This window comes from Myxine glutinosa, chromosome 6, assembly GCF_964187855.1.
Source record: "Myxine glutinosa chromosome 6, kmMyxGlut1.1, whole genome shotgun sequence".
NCBI lineage: Eukaryota > Metazoa > Chordata > Myxini > Myxiniformes > Myxinidae > Myxine > Myxine glutinosa.
This window is the reverse complement of record NC_136266.1, coordinates 50,624,527-50,651,942: the sequence shown is the minus strand read 5'-3', so window position 1 is coordinate 50,651,942 and position 27,416 is coordinate 50,624,527. Positions and strand designations below refer to the sequence as shown.

The 27,416-nt window shown below is 42.8% G+C and overlaps 1 protein-coding gene across 3 annotated transcripts in view; it reads left to right on the top strand.

Moving 5' to 3' along the window:
• PC (pyruvate carboxylase) overlaps positions 1–17,359 on the top strand; it is a 663,757-nt gene extending 646,398 nt beyond the window's left edge. For all 3 annotated transcript variants that reach the window (XM_078779838.1, XM_068119999.2, XM_068119997.2), the window contains exon 21: positions 15,435–17,359. In XM_078779838.1, the coding sequence (XP_078635964.1) occupies positions 15,435–15,683 (249 nt within the window). In that variant the 3' untranslated portion in view covers positions 15,684–17,359. The remainder of the gene's footprint in view (positions 1–15,434) is intronic.
• Positions 17,360–27,416: the final 10,057 nt, after the last annotated feature.

Here is a 27,416-nt window from a genome sequence, read left to right as displayed (position 1 = left end):
TAGTAGAAACTCCACAATACGAGCAGGGTGCCTCATCTGGATAAAATGTATAATCAGAAGAAATTAAATAAGTTATGGACCTAATTTCATGACGATCTTTTATTTTCAACAAACTTTCGGCCAAATAGGCCTTCTTCTCAGTCTTCCTCAAGTTCAACGAGAGTCAACTTGCTGAGAGACGAGGCTTGACCCTCATTTGTGTCCCATGATGTGACATAAATAAATTGCAACAGCAACAATAATGTGTTTGGATTTTTATGGGATATCATTGATTCCAAGCAGTTTGCTGAGGTTTCTGTTCGCCAAAATAATGTGTGACTTTACAAAAATGACCGCACCATGTTGCCACAATCTGTGAGAAAATATGGTAATGGGCTGCTCGGGAAACGTGCATTTGAAGCACTCTTAAAATATGAACAGCACGATTTGGAAACACACATTCAATGCGCTATTAAAAGAGACAAACTCGACACCTCTCATCCATGTCACCCTCCGCCACAATTATATCAGAACAAACTGATTCATCATACCGTCACGGATTGTTTAACCCCAATATGGGGCCGTTCAAAAATTACGTAATGCTATTTTTTTAAGGAGCCGCGAACTGTGCGTGCTGAAGGGCTTGAGTAAACTTTACTATCATTTTTCATTCGACAGTGATTAAATTTTTTGGCGTCCCTCATTGTGAGTAACACTTAACCCAAACAAAGCCAAGATAAATCTGATGCAACAAACCCGGCGGCGTACAATCAGCAAAAGCCTACAAGCCTGATGCCTTCGGCCCACCAGAAAACCAAGATGGTGGCCATATTATTTCGTCTGGGTGACTTGGTGGGTGGAGTTGAGTGACGTGTGGGTGGAGTCCAGCAGCTGAGACACATCGTGTCTGACCAATGGGTGCACATTTCAAAAATCGACCCTCAACAAGAACCACAGGAAACAACCATGTGGAGGTCTTGTAGACCTGCGACACATCGCAGGTAAAAATAAGGCCTTTTGCCTTTTGTCATTATTTTGTCAACCCGAAGCCTTTTGGAGTCATTATTTAGTGTTGCTTGGTATTAATCTATGTGGTATTATATCCTTACTTTTTTTTGTGTCAGAACAAAAGATCTCGCAATCAACGCCTTACCAACTAGCTACATACATATGGAAACAAACTCTGTAATCTGTTTATTATTCACTTTGTTATTTTTGGGACAAACATGAGTATTTCCTTTCTTCAGAGGTTACCTGATCTGTGTTGATAGAGATCCTATGTCATGCAACAATAAGTCAGACGGTTATCCCCCTGAAATTGAAGCAAGAGAAACAGATATGGCGTCTTTAAAAATAGAAAGAAATACCATCTGACAACGAGAGTACGTCAACGTGTTAATGAAACACATTCAGACACGGGTAGTCCCATCGCACCTTTTTCAAACGTCATAAGTTTTACTAATATCAGAATTATAAATTTCAATATTCTCAAAAAAAAAGATTTTGTTAACACTCGATCTTTTTCTGAGGCCTGGGAAGGAACTCCTGCTTTTTATTTAATGCACCGAAATAAATAATGTCAACGTGCTTTAAATGTTCAAAGCAAAGGAGATAGGTACCTGGGATCGCAACTTTTCAGTGCACTTGCTTGTGATAAACAGAAACAGGCTGCTAACATTTACTTTAATAACCTTGTGTGTTTATCTAACATCGAGTATGAAATTAGTAAACAATCCTATTTAATAATATTTTAACACATTATTATAACCACAATGTGATGAAAGCAACCACTAGAAACTGTTTAAAACGTGGATGCATTTTGTCAATCATATTGATGATGTGGCAAGATATTCTTTCTCATTTCTCAAAGTGGAATTTCTGTTTTTTTGGGGGGGTTTTTTCTCACGAATGGAAATGCTTAACCTGCATCTGTGGATAAAATGCATTCAATTATGTTTCCTTCCATGGCTTTTTTCCTGCCTGTGTGATTGCTCTGAATTATTTAGTTTGAGTTCCAACGCCTGACTCGCCCTCGGCATACAAGTGTCCACGAAGTTTGGGGCTCAGTTAGCAGCTTGCTCACCAGTCTGTGTTCGATTCCTCATGAGGTTGGATGTGTGTATCTAAAAATTGCCGTTTTAGTGAAAAGCCAGTAGCGAGATGCAACACGGAGCAGGCCATAGTCGGGTTGAGATGTAAATCCGGTTGATGTCAGTGTCTTTTAAAGATGTCGGTGTATTTCAAAAAGGTATTCTGTGTGCCGGTACGTCAGTTATACATTCTCCTTGCACCAGCAACACTTTCAGGAAAGGGAAGGCACGGGAATGGATACAGAACAGGAATGATGGGCCAAATGCCCCCTTCCTCTATCCCCACAAATTCCCTTAAAATTATGCTATTAGCTGTGTTTTCCTTGGCTTTCTGTGTTTCTGTTTCGATCATGTTTTGTGTTCAAGTCCAGTTTAATTTCAACAGTTATATACCTCATTTTCCCCCACTAATCAAAACTGACGCCTTCAGATTTTGAACAAATCCATTGTCACTATTGTGACAACTAGCAACGGTACCCGCCCTACGGGCGGGGCGTCAATTGGGAGGCCCAAATGAAAAGGCAAAATATCAGAAATTTAAGGCTGTTTTATTTTAAACGATTTATATAAACATCCATTAAATCATTTCACACGCAAATCATCAAAATCTAAACAGTATTTGTAGAATTTCAATAAAAGCCACATCACTGTTCATGTCGGTAAATATTATTCCATCGTGTTTCAAATTTGGGCAATGGGCTCTCCAATATTCGATGTGTTCAGGTTTGAATTACGTAACGTAACGTTTGTGACGATGTTTTCATTGTGACGATGTTTGTGTTCACTGCAGTGTTTGATGTGACGGTGTGAACGTAATTTCGTAGTGTTTTTCGTTTTTATTTTCGTAATCGTTTAATGAACGTTTAATGTTTAATGTACGTTTAATGAGCGTAAGAATGAGCGTAATGATCATTAAATGAACTAGCAACGGTACCCGCCCTATGGGTACCGTGGGCGGGGCTTCAAATGGGAGGCCCAAATGAAAAGGTAATGGCCTCTCCAATATTGTACCGGTTTGTGACGTTTGTCACATTTTCTCCAGTACCCGTTTGTGACGATGTTTTCATTGTGACGAAAATATTCGAATTATTATTCGAATATTCGAATTCGAATTTATTTATTCGTATTTATTCGAATTGCACGAATATGTGAATTGTGATTGTGTTTCTTTGTGATGTTTGTGCGGCGACGGGTGGTGTGTACAAAGGGCAGGGACTTGATCAACGCGAGCTGATGACTCGCGCTTACTGGGAATTCCTCGTTCGTGGGACACCGTCTCAAGTCCCAGTCCCCATCACGGATGGGGCTCAGCGGTTTACCCGAGCCTGACGGCAAAGGGCAAGGTACACACTGGCCCGTCCAGTGTAGCGCGCGTGCGGCCCCGGACATCGAAGGGCATTAAACATTCATTAAACATTCATTAAACATTAAACGTTCATTAAAGGATTACGAAACGAAAAACATTACGAAATTACGTTCACACCGTCACGTCAAACTACCGTGAACACATACATCGTCACAATGAGAACATCGTCACAATGAACGTGATGCGAACGCGAATGTTATGCGGGAGTCCAAACCGGAGAATGCTGGAGACCAAAGCTGAAATTTGGGAAGACTAAATAGCCTATTTTACTCCCAGGGGTCCCAGGATTACCCACCCAAAATATCTTTGCGATCGGTTCAGCAGTTTTTACGGTACCTTCGAACAGACAGACGGACATTTGGTGAATTATAGTAAGATGAATGAATCTAATGAATAATTCGATGCGAAGCGAAAGACGCCTCATAGCTGTCACATTCACAATTGCTATGTCGTATGTACTCCCCATACACGTTTCCTTCATTGTAAAAACAACCAAGTCAACAGTTAAAAGGATTTTGAGCCGATAGGTGTTACAGCCTTGGCAAGATCCTTTTTTTTTCTTTTTTTTTTTTCTTTTTTTTTTGTATACTGAATCGAGTCTCGTGAAAGAGCTAACATTTATTTCACAAACAAATCAACCAGACAAACAAAATATACAAAAAGAGGGAGCGGAAGACAAGATGGGGAGAGAAGGGGAAGCACACAACCACAACATTTGAGAGCAGGGAGAAGTGTGGGAGGGAGAGGGCTTGGGGGCAGGAGGCATGGGAAGGGGGGGGGGGCGGTGGGAGAAGTATAAAACACAAGGGGACCGAAATTAGCGGGGGGAGAAAAGATCAAGGTTTTGGATGGGGGATGGTGGTGAACAGCTGTTTTAAAGACCTGGAGGGTGGAGTGGGATTGAAGAGAGTGAGGGAGTTTGTTCCAGAGGTGGGAGAAAAGAGAAATGAAGGAGTGAAGGTGAGCAGAAAGTCTTGATTTTGGCAGTTTAACCATAAGAGGGTTGCAGGCAGATCTTGTGCGGCCTGTAGGAATATTTGGGGGACAGAGCCCAGAGAGGGCTGGGGGGGCAAGGCCAGAGAGGAGTCGATAGAAGACGGAAAGACCACCAACCTGCCTGCGGTGAGTGAGTGAAAGGCCCTTGGAGTTAGCTTCATCGTGGGAGATTCCAATGATTCTGAACGCTTTGGTTTCAACAGCGTGAAGACGGGCTAGGTGTGAGGCAGGAGCACCAGACCAGAGGGGAGAGCAGTATTCCATACAGCTGCGGATGAAAGCCTTGTATGTGGTGAGGAGCTCAGGTGTGCCAAGGAAGGACTTCGCACGACGGAGGATGCCCAGTCAGCGACTGGCTTTGGAGGCCAGATTTGAAATGTGGTTTTCCCAGGAAAGATCATGGCAAATAGTGAGACCCAAAAGCTTGAGTGACAGAACTTCTTGGAGAGGATTATTCAGAAAGTGGATGGGAGGGTTTTCCAGTCGGTCTTTTCGGAGAGACATCGTAAGAGTGTGAGATTTATCAGGATTGAAAGACATGTTCCATTTGTTTGCCCAGTCTGTGATTTTGTCCAGGTCTGCAGAGAGTGAGGAGGCTGCAGACTGCCGATCTGAGGGATGAGGAATGGAGCGACAGAGAGTAGAGTCATCAGCAAAGAGATAGAGAGGATTTTCAAGAGAGTCAGAGAGATCATTGATGAAGACCAGAAAAAGCACAGGGCCCAGAACACTACCTTGGGGAACTCCAGCCTGAACAGGAAGAGGAGATGAGAGAAACCCATTCAGGGCCACACGTTGACTACGACCAGAGAGGAAGTCCGCCAGCCATGCGTGGAGATTTCCATGGATACCAAAGGAGGAGAGTTTGGTGAGCAGAGCAGGGTGCCAGACCGTATCGAAGGCACGTGAAATGTCAAGGGAGACGGCTCTAATTTCCTGTTTGGCGTTGAGGACCTCCATCCATTGTTGAGAAAGCAGAAGCAGCATGTCCAGAGTAGAGTGACCAGGTCTGAAACCAAATTGATGATCAGAGATCAAGCCATTGGAGAAGAGGAAAGATTTCATATCTGAAGTAATGATGGATTCCATGACTTTGCTGATAATTGGGAGAAGTCTGATTGGTCTGTAGTTGCTGGGATCTGTTTTTGCACCTTTTTTGTGCAAAGCGGTGATGTTGGCTGATTTCCAAGCAAATGGCAGATGACCTTGAGCAAAAGAGAGGGTGAAGAGAACAGAAAGAGGGAGTGAAGGAGCGGAAGCACATGATTTTAGGACCCGTGGGCTGATGCCGTCAGGACCAGTTGCAGAATCAGAGTCGAGGGTTGACAGAAACTTTTCCACCTTGTCAGGAGGAAAGGACACAGAGTCCAGGAGCAGCTGGGTATGACTGGGTACGGTGGGTACAGAGAGGAATGGGTTTGGGACACAAGATTTAGAGGCAAACACAGAGTTGAGGCATTCAGCTTTTTCATGTGCGGAGTCAGCCGTTAAGCCGTTTGAGGTGAGGGAGGGGATGGAGGGGGAACAAACACCAGAAACAGATTTGACCAGACGCCACCAGGATTTGGAAGAGGGAGACAGATAAGAGAGTTCGGTCTTGAGAACGGTGAGATATTGTTTCCTGGCTCTCCTGAGGGTGGACACACACTTGTTTCAGGCTTTGTGAAAGGAAATGAGATTTCCTTCTGTTGGATTTGCTTTCCAGGAGACGAAAGCAAGTTGTTTCAGGGCAACAGCCTCACCACAAGATTCCGTGTACCATGGACGGGAGGAAGGGTATGACAACTGAAGACGAGATGGGATAAATCTGTGCATGAGAGAGAGCAATTTACTTTGAAAGAATTCCCAGGATGAGTTGATGTCAGAGGCGGTAGAGATGGGAGACCAGTCCAGATGATTGATGGCTGCTTGAAGACCGTGCCAGTTGGCCTGAGTGAAATGCCAGACTCGTCGACGCTGAGGAGCCTCTCTGAGAATGGTCAGAGAAATGTCCACTTTGACAAGCACATGATCAGATGAGCCGATTGGAGCAGAAGAAGAGCAGCAGACATTTTCAGGGAAGTTTGTCATAACCAAATCCAGAAGAGAAGATGCTCCGTTGACTGAGATCCTGGTCGGGAAATTGACAGATTGTGTCAGTCCCAGTGAGTTGCAGAAGTCCTTTGCTGAAGAGCCATGGCTGGTGAGAGAGGTACCCACACCCAGCCAACTGGCATGGTGACAATTGAAATCACCACATATGAGGAAGAGAGAGTTGGGATGGGTAGATAGAAGTTGGTCCATATTATCAGACAGCGAGATGTAGATGGAGTCATCGCTGTTTGGTGGACGGTACAACACACATATGAACAAAAGGTGGGAGCGAAGGGGAAGCCGTAGCCAAAGGTATTCCTGGGGGTGAGGTGGAGAGAGGGCAGTGGAGGGCGAGTGAGGAAGAGAGTTTTTTATAAAGATAGCAACCCCACCTCCAGGACGAGGCTCAGGTCTATCATACCGGAGGAGGGAGTAACCTGGGAGAGATACCAAGGCATCAGAGACATCATGAAGGAGGAAAGTTTCTGTTAAGCAGATCACATCTGGTTTGTCAGAAGCAACCTGTATGGAGAGATCAGTCAAGTTTGAGTGAAGGCCCCGGATGTTTGAGGTCCATACCGTTAATGAAGAGGAAGGGGGAGCATCGGGTCCAGAACAGGGGGGGGAGGGGTAGGGTAAGATGTGGAAGAGGAGGAAGAGGTAGGGAGAGCTGTTGAAGGTGTGTCAGAGATTTCAGAGATTTCAGAATAGCTTGGAGAAAGGGAAGAATGGGGGGGACAAAAGGTTTGATGGAGATTGGGTGAGGCACAGTGAGGTGTTATTTGAGGAGGAGGAAGAGCGAGGCAGAAGGTTGGGGGAGATGAATGTGAAAGTTGGAAGGGGGAAGAAGCAGGGAGGATGCTTTGAGGAGGAGGGGTGAGAGGGGAGTCTAGGAGGGGAGGAGCGAGGGAGAGTCTCGGAGGGGAGGGGTGTGGGGGGAGTTTAGGAGGGGAGGAGCGAGGGAGAGTCTCGGAGGGGAGGGGTGTGGGGGGAGTTTAGGAGGGAGGGGAGGGAAGGGGCAAGGGGGGAGATTTGAAAGGGATGGGTGATGGGGAGGATTTGGAGGGGAGGGGTGAGATTGGATTTTGAAAAGTGTACGATTCATGGGAAATGAACATTTTTTGCAAAATGAGTTTGAGACCTTCGAGTCAAAAATACGTTTGAGGACACTGAAGGAGGGGTGGAGTTCTGGATAGTTTTGGGAATGTAGAAAGGAGGAACTGTAAGAGATGGTATTATATATATTTTTTGGAATGAATAGATTTGGTGAGCAAGACGAAAGCATCCTTTTGTCGGAAAAGAAGAAAAGGGTGTTATAATATATGAGAGAAAATAGTTGTTCAGGGGAGAGATTATACATTTCTAACCACGTGATCGCGTGATCGCAAACGAAGAACGAACGAACAAAAAGAACAACAAATAAACGAATAAGACCTGGGAAGGAAATATTTTTTTGGGTTTTTTTTTTTTTTTGAGTAGAGATATTAAACAAGGAGGTATGGGGTGAACGACTGGGACGAAACAGAGAACGAAAATAAATGCAGCGCATTCGACGAATCGCTGAGAGAAAAACAAAACCACAAGGTCGGAGACGGTACGGTAGCCAAGCCTACGAGTACTAGGCCTCAGAATACTCGATACGCATTAACCGACGATTGTGTATACATGTACGAAAAATTAGCACCGAAAATTTTCCAAAAGATACGCTATAGGTACATGCACCGAAAGATAGATACAGTCTCGACAAAAACACAATTGAGAAAGATCACTTAGCTTCGAAAGCGTGAGCGCATGGAACAGCTTCGAAAAGACGTGACCTCGCCGTGATCTCATGAGATCTCAATCACTGTTAGTGACCTTCAAACGGACGGACAGACAGACGGACGGACATTTGGTGAATTACAGTAAGATGGCAAGCGTACAAATCCCAACACCAAATGAAAGCACAAAAGGAAAAGCATTTACCCTAACTAATCACATATTCACTACTTTTATCTTCCAAGCTAAAGTTTGTGGTGTAAAATTTATTGTGCACCATAATATATCATTTGCTTGCACTCTGCAATTTTATAAATGTTACGACAGTACTTATGCAGTGTTACATGTAACAAGCGTTACGCCTAGGTCCCCCGTCGGTGAAGTGATGTGAGTTGACACAGTGGAAGACGCAAGGCGGCCATCTTGGATTTTGACGTGGCGACCCAATTTTCAATAGCGTTCTCCCTTATGCGTAGATACACCCACACACCAGATTAGAAGTTAGTAGTTCGTTTATTTTTCAAGATATTTCGCTCACAAGGTTCAGACATATATAATGTGGTGGCCATCTTGGATTTTGATATGGTGACCCAATTTTCAATAGCGTTCTTCCTTATGGCTAGATACACCCACACACCAGATTAGAAGTTGGTACTTCGCTTATTTTTCAAGATATTCCGCTCACAAGGTTCAGACATACATGGCGGTGGCCATCTTGGATTTTGACGTGGCGACCCAATTTTCAATAGCGTTCTTCCTTATGCGTAGATACACCCACACACCAGATTATAAGTTAGTAGTTCGTTTATTTCTCAAGATATTTCGCTCACAATGTTCAGACATACATGGCGGCGGCCATCTTGGATTTTGACGTGGTGACCCAATTTTCAATAGCGTTCTTCCTTATGCGTAGATACACCCACACACCAGATTAGAAGTTGGCAGTTCGTTTATTTTTCAAGATATTCCACTCACAAGGTTCAGACATACATGGCGTCAGACATACATGACGGCGGCCATCTTGGATTTTGACGTGGGTTGCACCACACACCAAATTAGAATTCGGTCCTTCGCATACGCACGCACGCACGCACACACGAACGGACACATACACGGACGAAGGGGAAACCCATAGTCCCCCTTTCGCTCCACGGTGCGACCGGGGTCAATAACCTTATAGGACCTTTCCTGGGAGTCCAGCAATGGGTTTTCCCTCCACATAACGAATATGCTGTCTGTTTTCACAAAATCATGGCTGATGATTTCCATTAGGATATCTATCTATAATTCCAGTAATCTCTGTGTGTATGTTTGTTTGTACGTTTGTTTGTTTGTTTGTATGTCTGTGACCGCTGTTTCTCGACAACTACCGGTCCGATATACTTGAAACTTGCCAGGTATATTGCTGGGGACCCGAGGATGTGCCTTTTCAAGGTTTCATATTAATCGGACAATTACTTACCGAGCTATGTCCAAAAAACGATTCAACCAATCAGAGAGCAGCGAGCTATCGCGTGTGCCGAACGTGGCGGACACACTCTGCCTCGGATGGCACATTTGAGAGCGTATTCATTTATTTCACGTTTGCAAACTATGTTGCCGTTAAACTATGTTTTAAAACTAATAAAAACTAATTTGCGATTCATCGTAACTGCGATATACGACCTTCCGGACAGTGAGGACTGCACTTCCGGCATCCAATCACAGAACGCGTTATTGCGTAGGCGTGGCCGATGTGAGAGCGAGCTGATGCTGAGCCCAGCGCGTGCGCCATTACGGTACGTAATTCGATTTCTTCCGGAGAAAATAATAATTTCTCGATTTCTTATGCGCATTATTTCTCCCAATTCAGTCAGAGCGAAGGGCGGAAGCGAAGAGCGTTGTTTTTTTTGTTTACGGGCGTACGGGCGGGGTAGAGCGTACGGGTAGCGTTTTTTTTTTTTTTTGGCACATTTGAGAGCGTATTCATTTATTTCACGTTGGCAAACTATGTTGCCGCTATGTTGGCGTTAAACTATGTTTTAAAACTAATTAAAACTAATTTGCGATTCTTTCGCTTTCCTGCGCATTTGTGCACGCTATGGCGATTTCTTTACCAAACTCCGCTAGCCGTTAGCTTTGGACCAAACCATTTCATGTAAATAGAGGGGGGGGATTGTCACCGTACTCGCAAGCCGTTAGCTTTGGACCAAACCATTGCATGTAAATAGAGGGGGGGGGGGGGGGATATACTTTTAGATATATATATAGTACGGGCATGCCCTAGTTATTATAACAACCGATTAAGTTTGACTCGTAACAAACGACATCTCAATCAATGCTCATTTACATAAAATCTAATTGGTGTTGAAGGCCTCAAAAAATAGCTGCAATTTGATTTCTACCAAATTACAGTTTTATAGGTGTAAGAAATTCTTTGTTTTGACTTGTAAAGTTTGAGGGTGACTTATGTTGAACCTGGATGGTTGTTCCCAACTGAACTTGTAGGTAGTTCAAATTTGACCTGGACTTTTGTTTATTGCTATCTTTGTGCTGTATGTAACATTGGCAGGCAATCATCACCATACGGTACAGCCAATAGTGTTTGAAATTCAACAGGTTTGATGTTGTTGGCCAGAAATGTCTTAATTGGTGCAGCTTGTCCAGGGGCAAGTGAATTAATGTGAGGGGGTGAGACCGCACCCCCACCTGTTCTGATTTTGCCAAAATTGGGCATGTTGTGTGGTTTTAGGTTCTGAACATACTTTTTCAAGTTTCAACCTAATCAGGTCATGAAATCCACAGATAATGGGTCAAGGTAATTTGTAGTCACAGGCTGACCCTTCCAACTTTGGAACTGTCTGGCTCAGTTCCAAATGCTGCCAACCCCATAAATGTGTTTATCATTGGAATATGTGTCTTAGGCAATCCAAATAATATCACCTTTATGGAAGTACTTAATCAGGGGTACCCAGCATTGCCCAGTGTTGTTCTATTCCTGTTGGCATTTTGAAGAAATTAAATTTTGTTTTCTGTTTTTTCTATTATTTGTGGGGGCCTAAACACTTCCCTACACCCACTAAGGAAAAGGATTGGGGATCATTTAATGTTACCTTTCACACAGCTATAAAGGTTTATAGAACGATTAAACAAAAATCGAAAAAATCGAACGATTGGAAAAAAAATCGGAAAAAAACGAACGATTAACATTTTTTTTGCCTAAAACACTCCCCAGAACCTCTGAAGGTTTGATGAAGATCCATTTGGCCATCTCTGAGAAAAATGGAGACACAGACAAACATCTCTCTTATAAGATACAATACATGGCCAAAAGTATGTGGACATCCGAACATCGAACATCTCATTCCAAAATCATGGGCATTAATATGGAGTTGGTCCCCCCCTTTGCCGCTATAACAGCCTCCACCCTTCTGGGAAGGCTTTCCACTAGATGTTGGAACATTGCTGCGGGGATTTGCTTCCATTCAGCCACAAGAGCATGAGTGAGGTCGGGCACTGATGTTGGGTGATTAGGCCTGGCTCGCAGTCGGCGTTCCAAATCATCCCAAAAGTGTTCGATGGGGTTGAGGTCAGGGCTCTGTGTTGGCCAGTCAAGTTCTTCCACACCGATCTCGACAAACCATTTCTGTATGGACTTCGCTTTGTGCACGGGCGCATTATCATGCTGAAACGGGAAAGGCCCTTCCCCAAACTGTTACCACAAAGTTGGAAGCACACAATCGTCTAGAATGTCATTGTATGCTGTAGCGTTAAGATTTCCCTTCACTGGAACTAAGGGGCCTAGCCCAAACCATGAAAAACAGCCCCAGACCATTATTCCTCCTCCACCAAACTTTACAGTTGGCACTATGCATTCGGGCAGGTAGCGTTCTCCTGGCATCCACCAAACCCGTCTTCTACCCACATGTCCATTTAGGTCTCCTCCTACCACAACAACTTCCTCATCTTTCACGTTTTCCATCAGCTTCTCTATCGCACACCAGAACTTGTCCTTCTCTTCATCGCTCCGACCAACCTGCAGAGCATATAGAGCAGAGGAAAGGAAAGCAGAAAAGGAAAGAGCAGCACAGGAACGAGAACTCGAGGAAAGAAGAGCAGCACAGGAACGAGAACTCCAGGAAAGGTTAGAAGAGAAAAAAGCAGAGGAAAGGAGAGTTGAAAGAGAACTCGAGGAAAGAAGAGTAGCACAGGAATGTGAACTCTAGGAAAGGTTCGAAGAGAAAAAAGCAGAGGAAAGGAGAGTGGAAAGAGAACTCCAGGAAAGGTTACCCGTCCGTCTTCTACCCGTCCGTCTTCTACCGACTCCTCTCTGGCCTTGCCCCCCCCCCCCCCCCAGCTCTCTCTGGGCTCTGTCCCCCAAATATTCCTACAGGTCGCACAAGATCTGCCTGCAACCCTCTTATGGTTAAACTGCCAAAATCAAGACTTTCTGCTCACCTTCACTCCTTCATTCCTCTTTTCTCCCACCTCTGGAACAAACTCCCTCACTCTCTTCAATCCCACTCCACCCTCCAAGTCTTTAAAACAGCTGTTCACCACCATCTCTTATCTTCCCCCATCCAAAACCTTGATCTTTTCTACCCCCGCTAATTTCACCCAAAATCCTACACTTTTTTTTTGAAATACCACCTTCTGTCCTGGAAGTCCTTGGTCTCCTTGTGTTTTATACCTCTCCCCCCCCCCCCCTTCCCACGCCTCCTCCCCCCAAGCCCTCTCCCTCCCACACTTCTCCCTGCTCTCAAATGTTGTGTTTGTGTGCTTCCCCTTCTCTCCCCATCTTGTCTTCCGCTCCCTCTTTTTATATATTTTGTTTGTCTGGTTGATTTGTTTGTGAAATAAATGTTAGCTCTTTCACGAGCCTCGATTCAGTATACAAAAAAAAACAAAAAAAAAACAAATTCGTCCATTGGACTATCAGATGGTGAAGCGTAATTCATCACTCCAGCAAACACTCCACTTCCAGCATTCCAGCGTTCCAGCAAACAGCGTTTCCACTGCTCCAAAGTTCAATGGCGGCGAGATTTACACCACTCCAACCGACGCTTGGCATTGCACATGGTGATCTTAGGCTTGTGTGCAGCTGCTCGGCCATGGAAACACATTTCATGAAGTTCCCGACGAGCAATTGTTGTGCTGACGTTGCTTCCAGAGCCAGTTTGGAACTCGGCAGTGAGTGTTGCAACAGAGGACAGACGATTTTTACGCTCTAGGTGTTTCAGTGCTCGGCGGGTCCCATGTGAGCTTGTGTGGCCTACCACTTCGCGGCTGAGCTGTTGTTGCTCCTAGACGTTTCCACTTCACAATAACAGCACTTACAGTTGACTGGGGCAGCTCTGGCAGGGCAGAAATTTGATGAACTGACTTCATCCTATGACGGTGGCATCCTATGACGGTGCCACGTTGAAAGTCACTGAGCTCTTCAGTATGGCCTATTCTACTGCCAATGTTTGTCTGTGGAGATTCCATGGCTGTGTGCTTGATTATATGTACCTGACAGCAATGGGTGTGGCTGAAACAGCCGAATCCACTAATTAGAAGGCATGTCCGCATACTTTTGGTCATATAGTGTATATCGTTTGACACAGAATTATAAAGTTGATCTTTTCTTTGACCTACAAGTTACCTTGCGACCTTTGGTGAGCCACTTCACAAAATAATTGATTACTTATTTGCTGTTATACATTGTGTGATATCTCACTTGTCGCCATATTGATGTTCAGCACATGCATTAAAACAGGAATCATGTGATTGATGGGTAATTGGTCACCAACATTACATAGACAAATACCCGTGGTCTTCAAAAAAAATCTACATACATCCCTCTGCCTTTTCAAATCGCCTCCGTGTCCGAAGGAAGAGGCTCAGTTTGGCATTCTTAATATGAAATAGGCAATGCCTAGAAACGAACGAAACCCTTTAGAATTACCCTTTACAACCTTTTAGAATCACCCTTTAGACCCCCATATAATTACCATTGAGAATTACCCTTTAGAACCCAGTAGAATTACCCTTTATAACCCTCTAGAATCACACTTTAGAACCATTTAGAATTACCCTTTATAACCCTCTAAATTACACTTTCGAGCCCTTTAGAATTAAACACGGTGGTTACAAAGGTTCTTCTTCTTCTTCATTTTTTGACAGACGGATGGATGGACGGACGGGATGGAAGGAAGGACATAGCTAAATATTGAAGCAGCTTTATCACTTAAAAATATGAATAAAATAAATATAAATGTCAAAATTGAATATCCCTTGGTCATCTTCACCCCATCTCCTTGTCCTAGTAATGTTACACCACATCGGTCAATGTAATGATTTTCAAGAGTTTGCAAAATAAAAACAAATTGCACAATGTGGAACATGTTCTACACAGGACAATAATCTTGGTATTTAAAACAGCATACAACATCCAGTACCACGTGAATTATTTGTTTGTTTGCAGAGCAACAAGAGTGAAACGCATTGCAAGCTCTTTAAAAATATATATATATATCTTATCTGTCCGATGGTCCACTTTGGTATCTGGATAAGTGCACGGATAGAATGTTCAGATCAACCTTGAACATGGCAATTCATTTCCACATCTCGATAGGCAACATTTCAAAATTGATGTGCATTCTGGCGCAAAGGGGTCTTACTGGCGCAAAGGGGTCTTACTGGCGCAAAGGGGTCTTCTTTGTAGAATGAACGATTGCTCGTCATGATCTCTTGGTGTTTTCGAAGATAAACTTCAACTGCTTTCATACCTGGCATATTTTGAACGTGGACATATTAGATCACAATTGGCACAATTATTGACTTATTTCAGCTTCAGAAAGTTAGTTGAAGCCTAATGAGGATCTTTATGAATTATGGATGTGTGGCCAATTGCTCTCAAACAGCAAAACATGTTAACAAAACTGAATTAATTCACATTTAGTCTGCCTCTGTTATTTAAATGTTTTGTGTCAAAAGTTTGTACCCAGAAACTGTTTTGTTCAATTTGCACAAGGTTGTGTGTAGAGTTTTTGTGCAGTCTAGTTGTGTTGTGTTTACAGTTTGGTGTGAGCGTAAAATTAACATTACTCAATTTCATTTTGTTGATGCTACTTCATTTGGTGACTTCTGATCCGCCGTGTGTGTATCTGCCTCCGTCTCTACCTCTATCTCCCACCGGCCTCACCTTCCAGGAGTTGCACTTTCACCCAAAAGCACAGAAAGACATTTTGGGGCAGGTCGGTGCACCCATGCCGGGCAACATAATCGAGGTGAAAGTGAAGGAAGGAGAGCAAGTGGAACGCGGGCAACCGCTCTGCATTCTCAGTGCCATGAAGATGGAGACGATCGTAAATGCACCCATGAGCGGAATGATTCGGAAGCTCCACATTTCACAGGGCCTGCACCTCGAGGGTGATGACCTCATCTTGGAGATTGAATAGTTTGATTGTCGAAATTATTGTCAAGGACTTTCCACAGCTGAGGTTCATTATCACTGGCAAGTACTGATTGAAGTTATATTTGTGCTGATTTGCAGCATAACCAATGTCATCAACTGGGCACGAACATACGTGCTGTGTTTACGGGGTTAGCGAATGAAGATTGGCATTCATGTTTTTAACTCTAAACTGAACATCTGCAAGCACCTTTTTTGCACTATGTTTACAACAGGTTTTTGTTTTTTTTTGCTTGAAAATTTATTTAGAGCCAATTTAATTCTTCGTAAGTTGACAATGGATTAGCCATTGATCTCGCGGACTGAAGCACAACACTTACATCTTCTCAATCCTCCTCACCGGTGTTATGAGCAGAAATCTTCGTTGAGTAGGGATTTCATGTTTATTCAAATTTTTGAATAAAGGTCGATGTAGTGATTATAGTTTTGACACTGCTTTTCCTGATCAGGTTTATGAACACTAACCAATCAGAATTAGATGGGTTTAACTTTATTATTTTGCACACAGTTGGGATATGCACGAATGTCTCGGCAGAAAATTCGAGCAAGCGCCCAAGCGCACACCATGCACGATGCAAGCACAACTGCCAATGTCACAACATGGTCTACAGAGTGTAATTCTAAGACCCTTCTGTGAATGCTGCTTCCTCTTTTTTGCAATTCTCATGTCATTATGTAGCCTTTCACCCAACATGTCTCCAGTAGGTGTTCAAACACACAAGCCTTATTTTATTTTATTTTGTCGAAGCATCAATATGTATCCTTGATAAATGTGAATAGACATACGAATGAGGAAGTTAATAAGTATGATCGTCTGAGCTGCCTGAACCATGTTTTCACTTCCTTTGATATCAATTTAATTACCGAAGGATTTTTTGGTTGGTGGGGAGTGGGGTGTTTGTATAATTACTATTTCTAATTAGTCCTAAAATGACTGCAGCATCTTAAGTTGTTTTAAATTGCAATATTATTCTATTTCTTGAAAGCATGCATAAGAAAGACATCGTACAGCAATGAAGAAGAATCTCTTAATTTCTCTATATTTTTAGAGTGGCAACACTCATGCGCAATCGAATACCGGTAATGTGAAGTTGGCATTGGTCACACAGTCCACAAATAGTTGACTCAAACATTGATATATTTATGCACATTATGGTGTTGAGCTATCTTATCTACTCAGGAAGAAAGCGCAAATGATGCATCAATTGGTACATTTTCCGTATGCCGTACCAGCTCCCTGTGTGACGAATTGTCCTCGGACTGCCAGGTTTACCTTGCCTTGTGGATGCCACTTGTCTGACTTTGAGTTGAAAGGCTTTTTTACATTCGGCCTTCGAGCCTCCTGGATACGTTTACTTATACCGGTGTCACCCATAGTATGGGTATTTGGATTTGATGGGCATGAGCTGTACGTGGACAGATTATTTATCATTCTCCATTGCAGTAATGAAGACGGATACTATCAGTCATGCTTATTGTCGCTAGACAAGGCTGTGTACATTGTTTAGTGATTGTTTTTGTAAATGCCACAGTAATTGCTGTCTTAACAAACAGATGTTCGCAGAGTGTAAGCACACTGTGTGGAATCTGAATATACTGCGCTGTGGGTTTGACTGCCGCAAGATACTTAAATGTGGTGAGAATAAAGGCAGTTGTCGAGCACGATGTCTCTGGGCTCTGCATTACTCCTGCTTCTGTCTCGGTTGCTCATAGCCTATTTAACCCACGTGGGACACTATAGTCGTGGAGGAACAACACACACAGTATTATCTTGCAAAGGCATTGGGAATCCTTTCCTCCAAACCTGAGCCAAATGGTTAGGAGTATTTTAGAGCTAAAGTAAACATCACAGCAGTACTTTAGAGTATTAATCTTGGGCTTATGGAGAAACTTGTACTTATTTTAAAGACAAAACACATTAAGAGACATCAGTGTACTTTAACATTGAATTTTCAAACATAGCTGAAGATAATAGACAAATCGATGCACTAGATTGGATTGCAACATGGTGAACGAATGAGAATACCAAACGGACTACATGCTCAATAAAGAGCCATCTATTTATTATGCAGACAGAGGAAGAGGGACTGGAGTGGGAATCACTTCAGATGGATCTATACATTGTATCTATATTGGGAGAAGTGGTAGGAGAGGTGGTAACAGAGCTCCAGAAATTTATCTCAAAGATGTACTCATTGAGTTAGTGCTGAAACGCTATGAATTTTTTTTGAATGGTGTGCTTGTTGCAATGTACTTCTGTATTTGGTCTTGATAAATTATTAATTCAACTTTATCAACCTTTGTTGGCCTTGTGTTTCAAATCCAAGAGTTATAAATACAGTCGTTTTGCAGTTGTAGAAAAAGTGCATGCTTGCATCTGCTATGTATATCCTGGGACACCCTCTTGGTGTGTGTCTTTATTTTTTTGTACACAAAATGTAGGTTCATGGAATTGTGAGGTTACAGGGTAAAAGGTAACGTACTAGCAGTGGGTCAGTGATGCCACTGTTCATGGATGTTGCACTATAGGATACGTTACACTATAGGATAAGACTGAGATTTCAGATTGAAAAACATGTTCCATTTGTCAGACTAGCATCTCAGCCCTTCCACATCATTATAAAGTGATGCAGTTGCTGTCTGTCTGTATCAGTGGGATGCTGCACGCTGCAACACAATGTAGAGTCCTCTACAAAAGAAAGAGAGGGTTTTCCAGTGTATTGGAGAGCTCTGCATTTATATAGAGTAGAAACAAGACTGGACACAGACACTGCCTTGAAGAACTCCAGCCATCACTGAGAAAAGAGGAGAATGTTCCATGGATAGCAACATGTTGATTGCACGAGTTGAGGAAGTCAGAAAACCAGGTGTAAGGCGGCCTTGTGTAACACAGGCAGCAAGCTTGCCAAGCAGATCAAAATGCCAGACTGTGATATGTTTGCCCTAGATATATTCAGGAGGACCTCTTGTTTGGCAGTTAATGTCTACACTCTACAATCATTGCTGAGAGAGGAGCCGCAGCGGCATTTCCAGAGTTAAGTTGATTAAGCTGGATTCCAAACTGATGGTCAGAGATCAGATTATATGAAAAGAGGAAAGATTACATCAGCAGCAATGATGGCTTCCATGAGTTTCCTTGAATTGGAAGTAGGCTAGTTTTACTGGTTTGAAGTTGAGAGGATCTGCTTTAGTGTTTGAAATATAGGAGATGAAATGAAAGAGACTCTGGTGTACCATAAAATTTCCATGTTGTTTTAATAGCTTATGAGGGAAATGTTATTGTTCACTTTGGTGCTGAAAATCATCTTGGTGGTCATTCAAATCATTTTATAGTCCTGTGATACTCTTACACATTTACTAGTCCTGGGTCAAAAAATAACTTTTGTGGTGTAAGTACAATTTTAAAGTTTTGTTTTGGACTTGTTTTGGTCTCCTTATAATACTATCTTTCTTTGCTGATATTTAACGAATCTTGGCATCGCCATTGTGAAATGATTCTAATGGAAATTATCTCTGACAATATTCAGAAAAATATTGATGAGAAAGTATTTGATATGTGCTGCATAAATGTTCATATTCGACAAATGACTAACTTTTCCCAACTTTACTTCATTATTTAATTTAATATTAAAATATAAATAAGAATTAACTTTTCCAACTTTATTGTAATACTTAATATAATATTAAAATATAAATAATAATTAACTTTCCAAACTTTATTTTACTATTTAATATTATTTTAAAATATAAGTAGTAATTAACTTTTCCCAACTGTATTTTATATAATTAATAAAATTTTTAAATATAAATTATAATTAACCTTTCCAAACTTATTTTTAATATTTAATACAATATTAAAATATAAATAATAATTAACTTTTCCCAACCGTATTTTATCTATATAATATTCTCCGTAGGTGATTCTGTCTGTTTGTCTGTGAATCTGTCCGGAAGAGTGGCTACACCTGGTCTGGGAGGGGCTTCAAAAACAAATATCCACCATTTTCTTGACTCGCATAGCTTTGAGGCCTCTTTTGTTAGGCCCGCGATGTCTTGCTCTCTCTCACACTTTTATTATAACTCTAATTCGATATCACATTTCATTTTTCACAGTGGATGACATGGTTTTAGACTAGGTTGAAAAAAACGGGAATAAAATTCGATGAAAGTTACCGTTTATAGAACAAAATGCATTTTCAAAGGCCTGTAACATAAAGACTATTGATACTCTCTCATGGCTTTATCTTGACTCTAATTCACCGTCTGATTTCATTTTTATCGATGGTTTTAGACTCGGTTTCAGCAATAATTGAGAAAATTCATGCACACACGGGAAATTGCTGAGACATTTTAGAAATTCACGGCACGGTATATCATACAACATAATAACAATATCATAATAACATATCATACAACATAACAACCTAAAATAACAGATGGGGAAATGCCGAGATATATAAAAATTTTGTGGTGGACTTTTCCATTTGATGACAGTCGGCACGATGAAATATTTAATTTAGACATAGTCACAATAAAATGTCAACAATGTAGGAAGAGGGGCGAACCTTCGATCATGTATCGCCACAGACGGGAAATTGCTGACATATTTCTTCGTTCTTATTTTATAAGCTATGTGCATGCACACTTTAAAGAAGTTTATTTGAAATCATTAATTTCAAAAATGTCATTTGGTATGGTGTAATGAAAAGAGTAACTTTGGTTTTCGCGAGACAGAAAGGTGTACGTTAATGGTCTTATACACCACCCAAAGGACTTTTTTCCCAGGGACTTTTCCATTTGAGCTGTATTCTTTATATAGTTGGAATGTTTCATTCTTTAGACGTAGTCACAACAAAAAGTTGCAATTAGGTACTCTGCACGTGGGGAGAAGGGCGGAGAATCATTTACGTGTCACCACTCGCGTTTGTAAATGCTAACTCCAAAATGAATAAAGTAATGAGGGAACAGAACGAGACCGCCAATGAACGTTAACCCAGACTTGAACGGGATGCTGAGCAACAAAGACATTGGAAGGTAATGTGTGCTCAGCAAACCTATACAAGAGCAGCCGTAAAGAATCCTTGTGAAGTATTGGATAATATTGTTGAAGATCTCATTGTGATGCGAGTCCGATGACGTCACCATGTGTGTACTGTTCTGTGAAACATTTCACGAATGAATGAACAGGACAAGGGGGTGGATTTACACTGTGTTAATCCAAGAGAAAAGTTCAATTACCTCTAATATTTGCCATACCTGCTCGATTGGAACAACTGCCAGAGTGAGGGGGGGAGAGGCCACTGAGGACACTGAGGGAGGGGCAGAGGACACCAGGGGATGGGGGGAGGAGACTGGGGGAGGGGGACAGGAGACTGGGGGAGGGTGAGAGGAGAATGGGGAAGGGGAAAAAGGAGTGAGGAGGCGTTGGAAAGGAATGAGGGGAGAGGAGTAAAGCGACCCCCACTCTCCCCCGTATGTGAACCACTCTCCCCTGTGTGTGACCCACTGTCCCCCGTGTGTGACCCACTCTCCCCGTGTGTGACCCACTCTCCCTGTGTGTGACCCACTCTCCCCCGTGTGTGTGACCCACTCTCCCCCGTGTGTGTGACCCACTCTCCCCCGTGTGTGTGACCCACTCTTCCCCATGTGTGTGACCCACTCTCCCCCGTGTGTGTGACCCACTCTCCACCGTGTGTGTGACCCACTCTGCCCCGTGTGTGTGACCCACTCTCCCCAGTGTGTGACCCACTCCCCAGTGCAGTGTGCGTGATGTGGGAGGGATGGTGGCATGAAGGGAGAGGATTTGAGCTCTTGAAGTCACGTTTTACATGAGATGTAATTACACATTTCAAACTGTATTTCCCATGTGCATGCGCATGCATTCACATGTTATCAGAAGTAAATAATTTGTGTAGATTACATGATTTGTGGATCTGATGAATTGCCAGTAACCATTTTCTTCAACTGAATCTGCAGAATCTAAATGAAGATGTCCAAATGTCACACATGTCCATGCCCATAGCATTCCCATGGGTGCCCCCACTGGTCTATATAATATTCTCCGTAAGTGATTTGGTGAGTCTGTGAGCCTGTCCGGGGGTGTGGCTACATCCGGTCTGGGAAGGCTTCAAAAACAAATCACCACCATTTTGTTTGCTCGCATAGCTTTGAGGCCTCTTTTGTTAGGCCCGCGGTGGCTTGCAGTCTCTCTCTCCGTTTTATTTCAACTCTAATTCGATATCTCATTTCATTTTTCACAGTCGCTAACATGGTTTTAAACTTGGTTGGAAAAAATGGGAATAAAATTCGATTAAAGTTACTGTTTATAGAACAAAATGCATGTTCAAAGGCCTGTTTCATTTCATTTTTCACAGTCGCTAACATGGTTACCTTCGCAAAAGCGGAAGGTTATGTTTTGATCGCTGTGTATTTATTTGTATGTCTGTGTGTGTGTGTGTGTGTGTGTATGTTATTCGCATAACTCAAAAAGTATTCAACCGAATTGCATGAAATTTGGTGGGATGATTGGTTATTATACGGGACACATTTGATTAGATTTTGGGAGCAATCGGGTCAAAGGTCAAGGTCAAGGTCACGAAAAGGTCAAAATCGTATTTTTACCATAGCGCGGTCAATTTTTATCCAATTGGCATGCAACTAATGCCAAAATGTTCAGAATTCAATGCCCGATCTTGTGATATACGACATGACCCAGTGAAGACATTACCCTTGTTAGCGGTTGGGGGTCAAAGGTCAGGGGGGTCACGACCTTGCAAAATGTGCGTTTTTTGTCATAACTCGGTCAATTCTTATCCGATTTGCATGAAATCAGCACCAAACTGTTCACTGTTCTGTTCCCTACACTCCCATGCCAAGTACAGAACAGTAGCTGCGGCGAAGGTATGCGCTCTACCGAGTGCCCGTTCTAGTTTTAGACTTGGTTGGAAAAAAACGGGAATAAAATTCGATTAAAGTTACTGTTTATAGAACAAAATGCATGTTCAAAGGCCTGTAAATAAAGGTCATTCACTGAGTCTCCCTCACGGCTTTATCTCGACTCTAATTTATCTCATCACAGTCGCTGGAATGGTTCAAGTCTCAGTTTCAGCAAAAGTTGAGAAAATCGGCGACGTATTCCAACAGCCGTTTTGAATGTGTCGACTGGTTGGATAAGATATGGGCACAAGGAAGGAGACAGAAGGAGAGAGGGGAATGAGAGGAGAGGACGTTCCCAGGACTTCGTTATTTATATTATTACTTTGTAAAAGTACAGCGACTGAATGCTGAAATTCGGGATCGAACCGAAGTGTAATTATATATTTACATATTCCTGGGGTGTATATACAGACTTTGTTCGAAGCAAGTCAACTCTTTTCCAAGCATGGAATTAAACAAGACTTCAAAAATGTACTTAATAATGTAAACTAACTATGGAATACAGTATATATTAATAATGTTTGGTTTAATATATTTTTACTCTGTAAAGCGAAAAGTTATCGATACATTCAAGTTTTTTAATGAAGAAGAAGAGTCATGCTGTCCATCGGCCTCTGATATGCATTTCAAGACTGAATCAACACGTCTTCGATCATAAATTACTTTTTGAAGAAACAAAGGTACCAGTACATTTTGATTACAACTCAGGCAAAGGAAACCAGGAACCAGGTAATGTCTGTTTCGGTCGGAGCGATTATACACCGCTCACAGAAGATGCGTTTCATTGCTATGGGAAGTGAAATCTTGAATAATTTTTGTTTTTGTTTTTGCACGAGTTTTGAAGGCTGAATCGTGTTCACATCCAAGATTAATAAAGAAAGTCCATTTCACGTGTGCATGGACATGAAATTCACATGTGTAAAATAAATAAATAAACACAGACGGGAGATTTCCGAGAGATATTTTTTCGTTCTTATTTGATAAGCTATATAAACAAGAATGTATCAATTGAATGCAGGTTTATTAGCAACAACGATGAACAATCAATCTGCAAGACAAAGAAAGCGATGGTAGATATTAGAATAAGATAATAGATACAGAATATGCAAATAACAATGCGCAGTATTACACAAGATGAGAACGCAATAGAGAACAGTACCATACAAGAGTTGTCTATCTCCCTTTCCCAAAAACGTTCAATTGTGACACAGAATAGAACGAAACTGGAGACCGAGAAAAAGGATCACATGAGTTTATAATTGATATTCTACTGAATTGAATCGGGCTGGTGGTTTGATAATTCGCTTCGGGCGGCCCGTCACCACCCGATCAATCGTCGGAGTCCTCTGAGGGCAGTTCGTAATTTCCTGGTCCATTGTGGGAGTCTCCGGTGGGTGGTTCACTATCGCCCTGTCCGACGCCGGAGTCCCCTCCAGCTGGTCCATCATCACCCGAACCGTCAAGGGGGCAGAAATAGGCAGTGACCGTGGAGGTGTGGCGGTGGTCTGCACATGTGGTTGGTTAGCGACTCTCGCGGGTGGTGTCATCGCGGTGGTGGAGCGGAGTGTCTGTGATGGTAAGCCCGGCGCAATGACATGTTGGGGTTCACCCTTCTGGGGAGTGGTAACAGGATTGAGACAGACTCTTGGAGTGGCGATGGGTTGGGTACCAGACATTAAGTATTTCGGTACGATTGGCATAACACTTGGCATAACGGTTGGCAGCATGCCACTTTTGCCAGTCGTAGTGGGAGTTGTCATGCTGAAAGGCGTAAAACGTCGCAGGAACTTACGATTCCGGAGAGTGATTCTTCCGGAGCCATCCACCTTGACAACGTATTGATACATTCTTGTTTATGAACAATCAACTCATCTGAAGATGCCTGCTGCAGTCTGCCCCTTCCCGAGCTGTGTCTACGTTACTGACAGCACTGACAATGCCGTTGCTGCTATCCAGCTCTCCATCCACGCCATGACCCACACGTCCATTGCACCAGCCAAACCGGACAAAGTCAGCCGTCCTCGTATCCAAACCGGCGGTACCAGCGAAGATTGGCAATATTTCACCAGAAGATGGGATGGTTACAAGGCAGCGACCCAGATAATCAGCAATGATGTTCGCGTTCAACTCCTTGAATGTTGTGATGATAACCTACGACGTGACCTCCACCGCAGCAACCCACGCATTGAAATCAAGGACGAGGCAGCTATACTACAAGCCATTCGGTCCCTTGCTGTCCGAGAGGAGAATACCATGGTGTCCCGCGTAAACCTCCACAACATGCGACAGGACCGAGAAGAACCAATTCGTACCTACGCAGCCCGTCTGGCTGGTCAAGCTGAGATCTGCAAGTTTTCTGTTGTATGCTCATGCAATCCCCCTACTGATGTCAACTACACCAAGGACATGGTTCGCGATGTCCTATGTCGGGGACTCGCCGATCAAGATATACAACAGGACATTCTCGGCGATCAAAATCAGAACATGAGCTTGGAGGAAGTTCTCATTTTCGTCGAGGCCAAGGAAGCAGGGAAACGTTCCCAGAATGCCTTGCTCGATAGTGAAGGCGCTCATGGCGCAAGCCAATACAAAAACTGGAAGAACAAAAGAGCCCTGATCACTACCGACGAGCAGGCGGCCATTTGTAGTTATTGCGGCAAAACTGGTCATGGCAAACAGCCGAACATCGACCAAAGGCGTCAATTCTGAAGGAGGAAGTTGAAGGAGGAAGAAGAGGCGCGATCACTCTGGACTCTGGTCTCTGGAGGCCTTGATCAGGTGCCCAACAAGAAAAGAACAGATAGAGAGACGACATCGAGGATTCGCAGCTCGCTCTTGTGTGAAATGCGCCATCGGATCTCGGGAACACGCGATGCTCTTTCGCGGTCCGTTTCGCAATAATGAAAAGATTGATTGTTCATAAACAAGAATGTATCAATTGAATGCAGGTTTATTAGCAACAACGATGAACAATCAATCTGCAAGACAAAGAAAGCGATGGTAGATATTAGAATAAGATAATAGATACAGAATATGCAAATAACAATGCGCAGTATTACACAAGATGAGAACGCAATAGAGAACAGCACCATACAAGAGTTGTCTACTATATGCACGTACACTTTAAAGAAGATTATTTGAAATCTTTAACTTTAAAATGTCATTTTGTATGCTGTAACGAAAAGAATAACTTTGGTTTTCGCAGGACAGAAAGGTATAAGGTAGTGTTCTTATACACTGCCCAAAATACTTTTTCCCAGTGACGTTTCCATTGGAGTTGCATTCTTTATGTCGTCGGAATGTTTCAATCTTTAGATGTAGTTGTAGTGGTTACCTTATGCACATGTCGCGGTTACCTTATTCACTTATCCGCATGTGACGGTTACCATTACGATGGGTTTGGTATAACCCACGCACACGGGCGTTTGGTTGTGTCGTCATGACGCACGCGCGGCTGTTGGAGCCACGCCCTCCGAAGAGGGTGCTTGTTTTATATAAGCCGTTACGACTTCCGTTCGCGTCTTCGCGTCGTTCGCGAGCAGTTGCTGGAGATTTCTGTATAATGAATCTACCTTTTGTACCCAACGAAATGGCCTCTTCTTATCGTCTTCGGCAACCGCTAAATAGTCACAATAAAAAGTTACAATTAGGTACTCTGTACGTAGGGGAGAGGGGCGGAGCATCGTTTACGTGTCGCTACTTAATCGTGGTAACAATTAGGTTACGCGTTGCGTTTGTAACTGCTATTTCCAAAATGAATAAAAGAATGAGGGAACATAACGAGACATTCAATGAACGTTTATGTGTGCTCAGCAAACATATACAAGAGCAGCTGCAATGAATCCGGGTGAAGTATCGGATAATATTGTTGAATGTTGAAGATCATCATTGCGGTGCGAGTCCGATGACGTCACCATGCCGTACGTGTACTATTCTGCGAAACATTTCACAAATGAAACAGGACAAGGGGGCGGATTTACACTCTGTTGATCCAAGAGAAAAATTAAATTACCTCTAATAGGCTATCAGCTAGGGGGGTCAACCGGTACCAAATTGAGGGAGTAAGGCTAATAATGATTTTTGACAAGGTTTTTACCTCTAGAATAAGAAAATATGTGATAGCAAATTCAACGATGTAGCTAAATGTGTGTTATCACCCATTTTCAAAATGGCCGCCACTTTACATACAAAATTTAACGTTGTTGTTTTGTTTGCTTTTTTTTCTGTAGGAATGGTGGTCGGAGCAACGAGCAACGGAGTAGATAGAAAGTAGATGCTATACGATTAGAATAGAAATAATAGTACACACCAAGTGATGAGGTCTACTAATTTTCCTAAATGAACAGCGCCACAGAAAGCAAAGAATGCGTTATACACATGACAAGATCGGATGACGATGATCATCTGGTGAGCCCACAAAACTACACATCTTGGTTGACATTACTGGAAGCGGCTAAGGTTAGGAACCATGAACATATCATCAATATTGCCGAGGGGCTTGAGGGCAATGAAGTGGCAGAAATATTCTACCACCGAAAATGTAGGAGCCTGTTCACCATGAAACGAGATTTAAACATGCTAAAGAGGAAAGCCAATGAAGACACTGAATCTGAAGCAGGAGGTAGCAGCGCTCCCAAAAGGCCATGTAGGAGATCATCAGTAGAGAAAAGAGTGTATGATACGGAGTGCATCTTCTGTCGCAGAGACAAGTATGTGAAGGGGGTCTCATACACGTGAAAAACTTTCACAAGTTGTTCAACTCAGAGCAGATGAAAGATTGAGA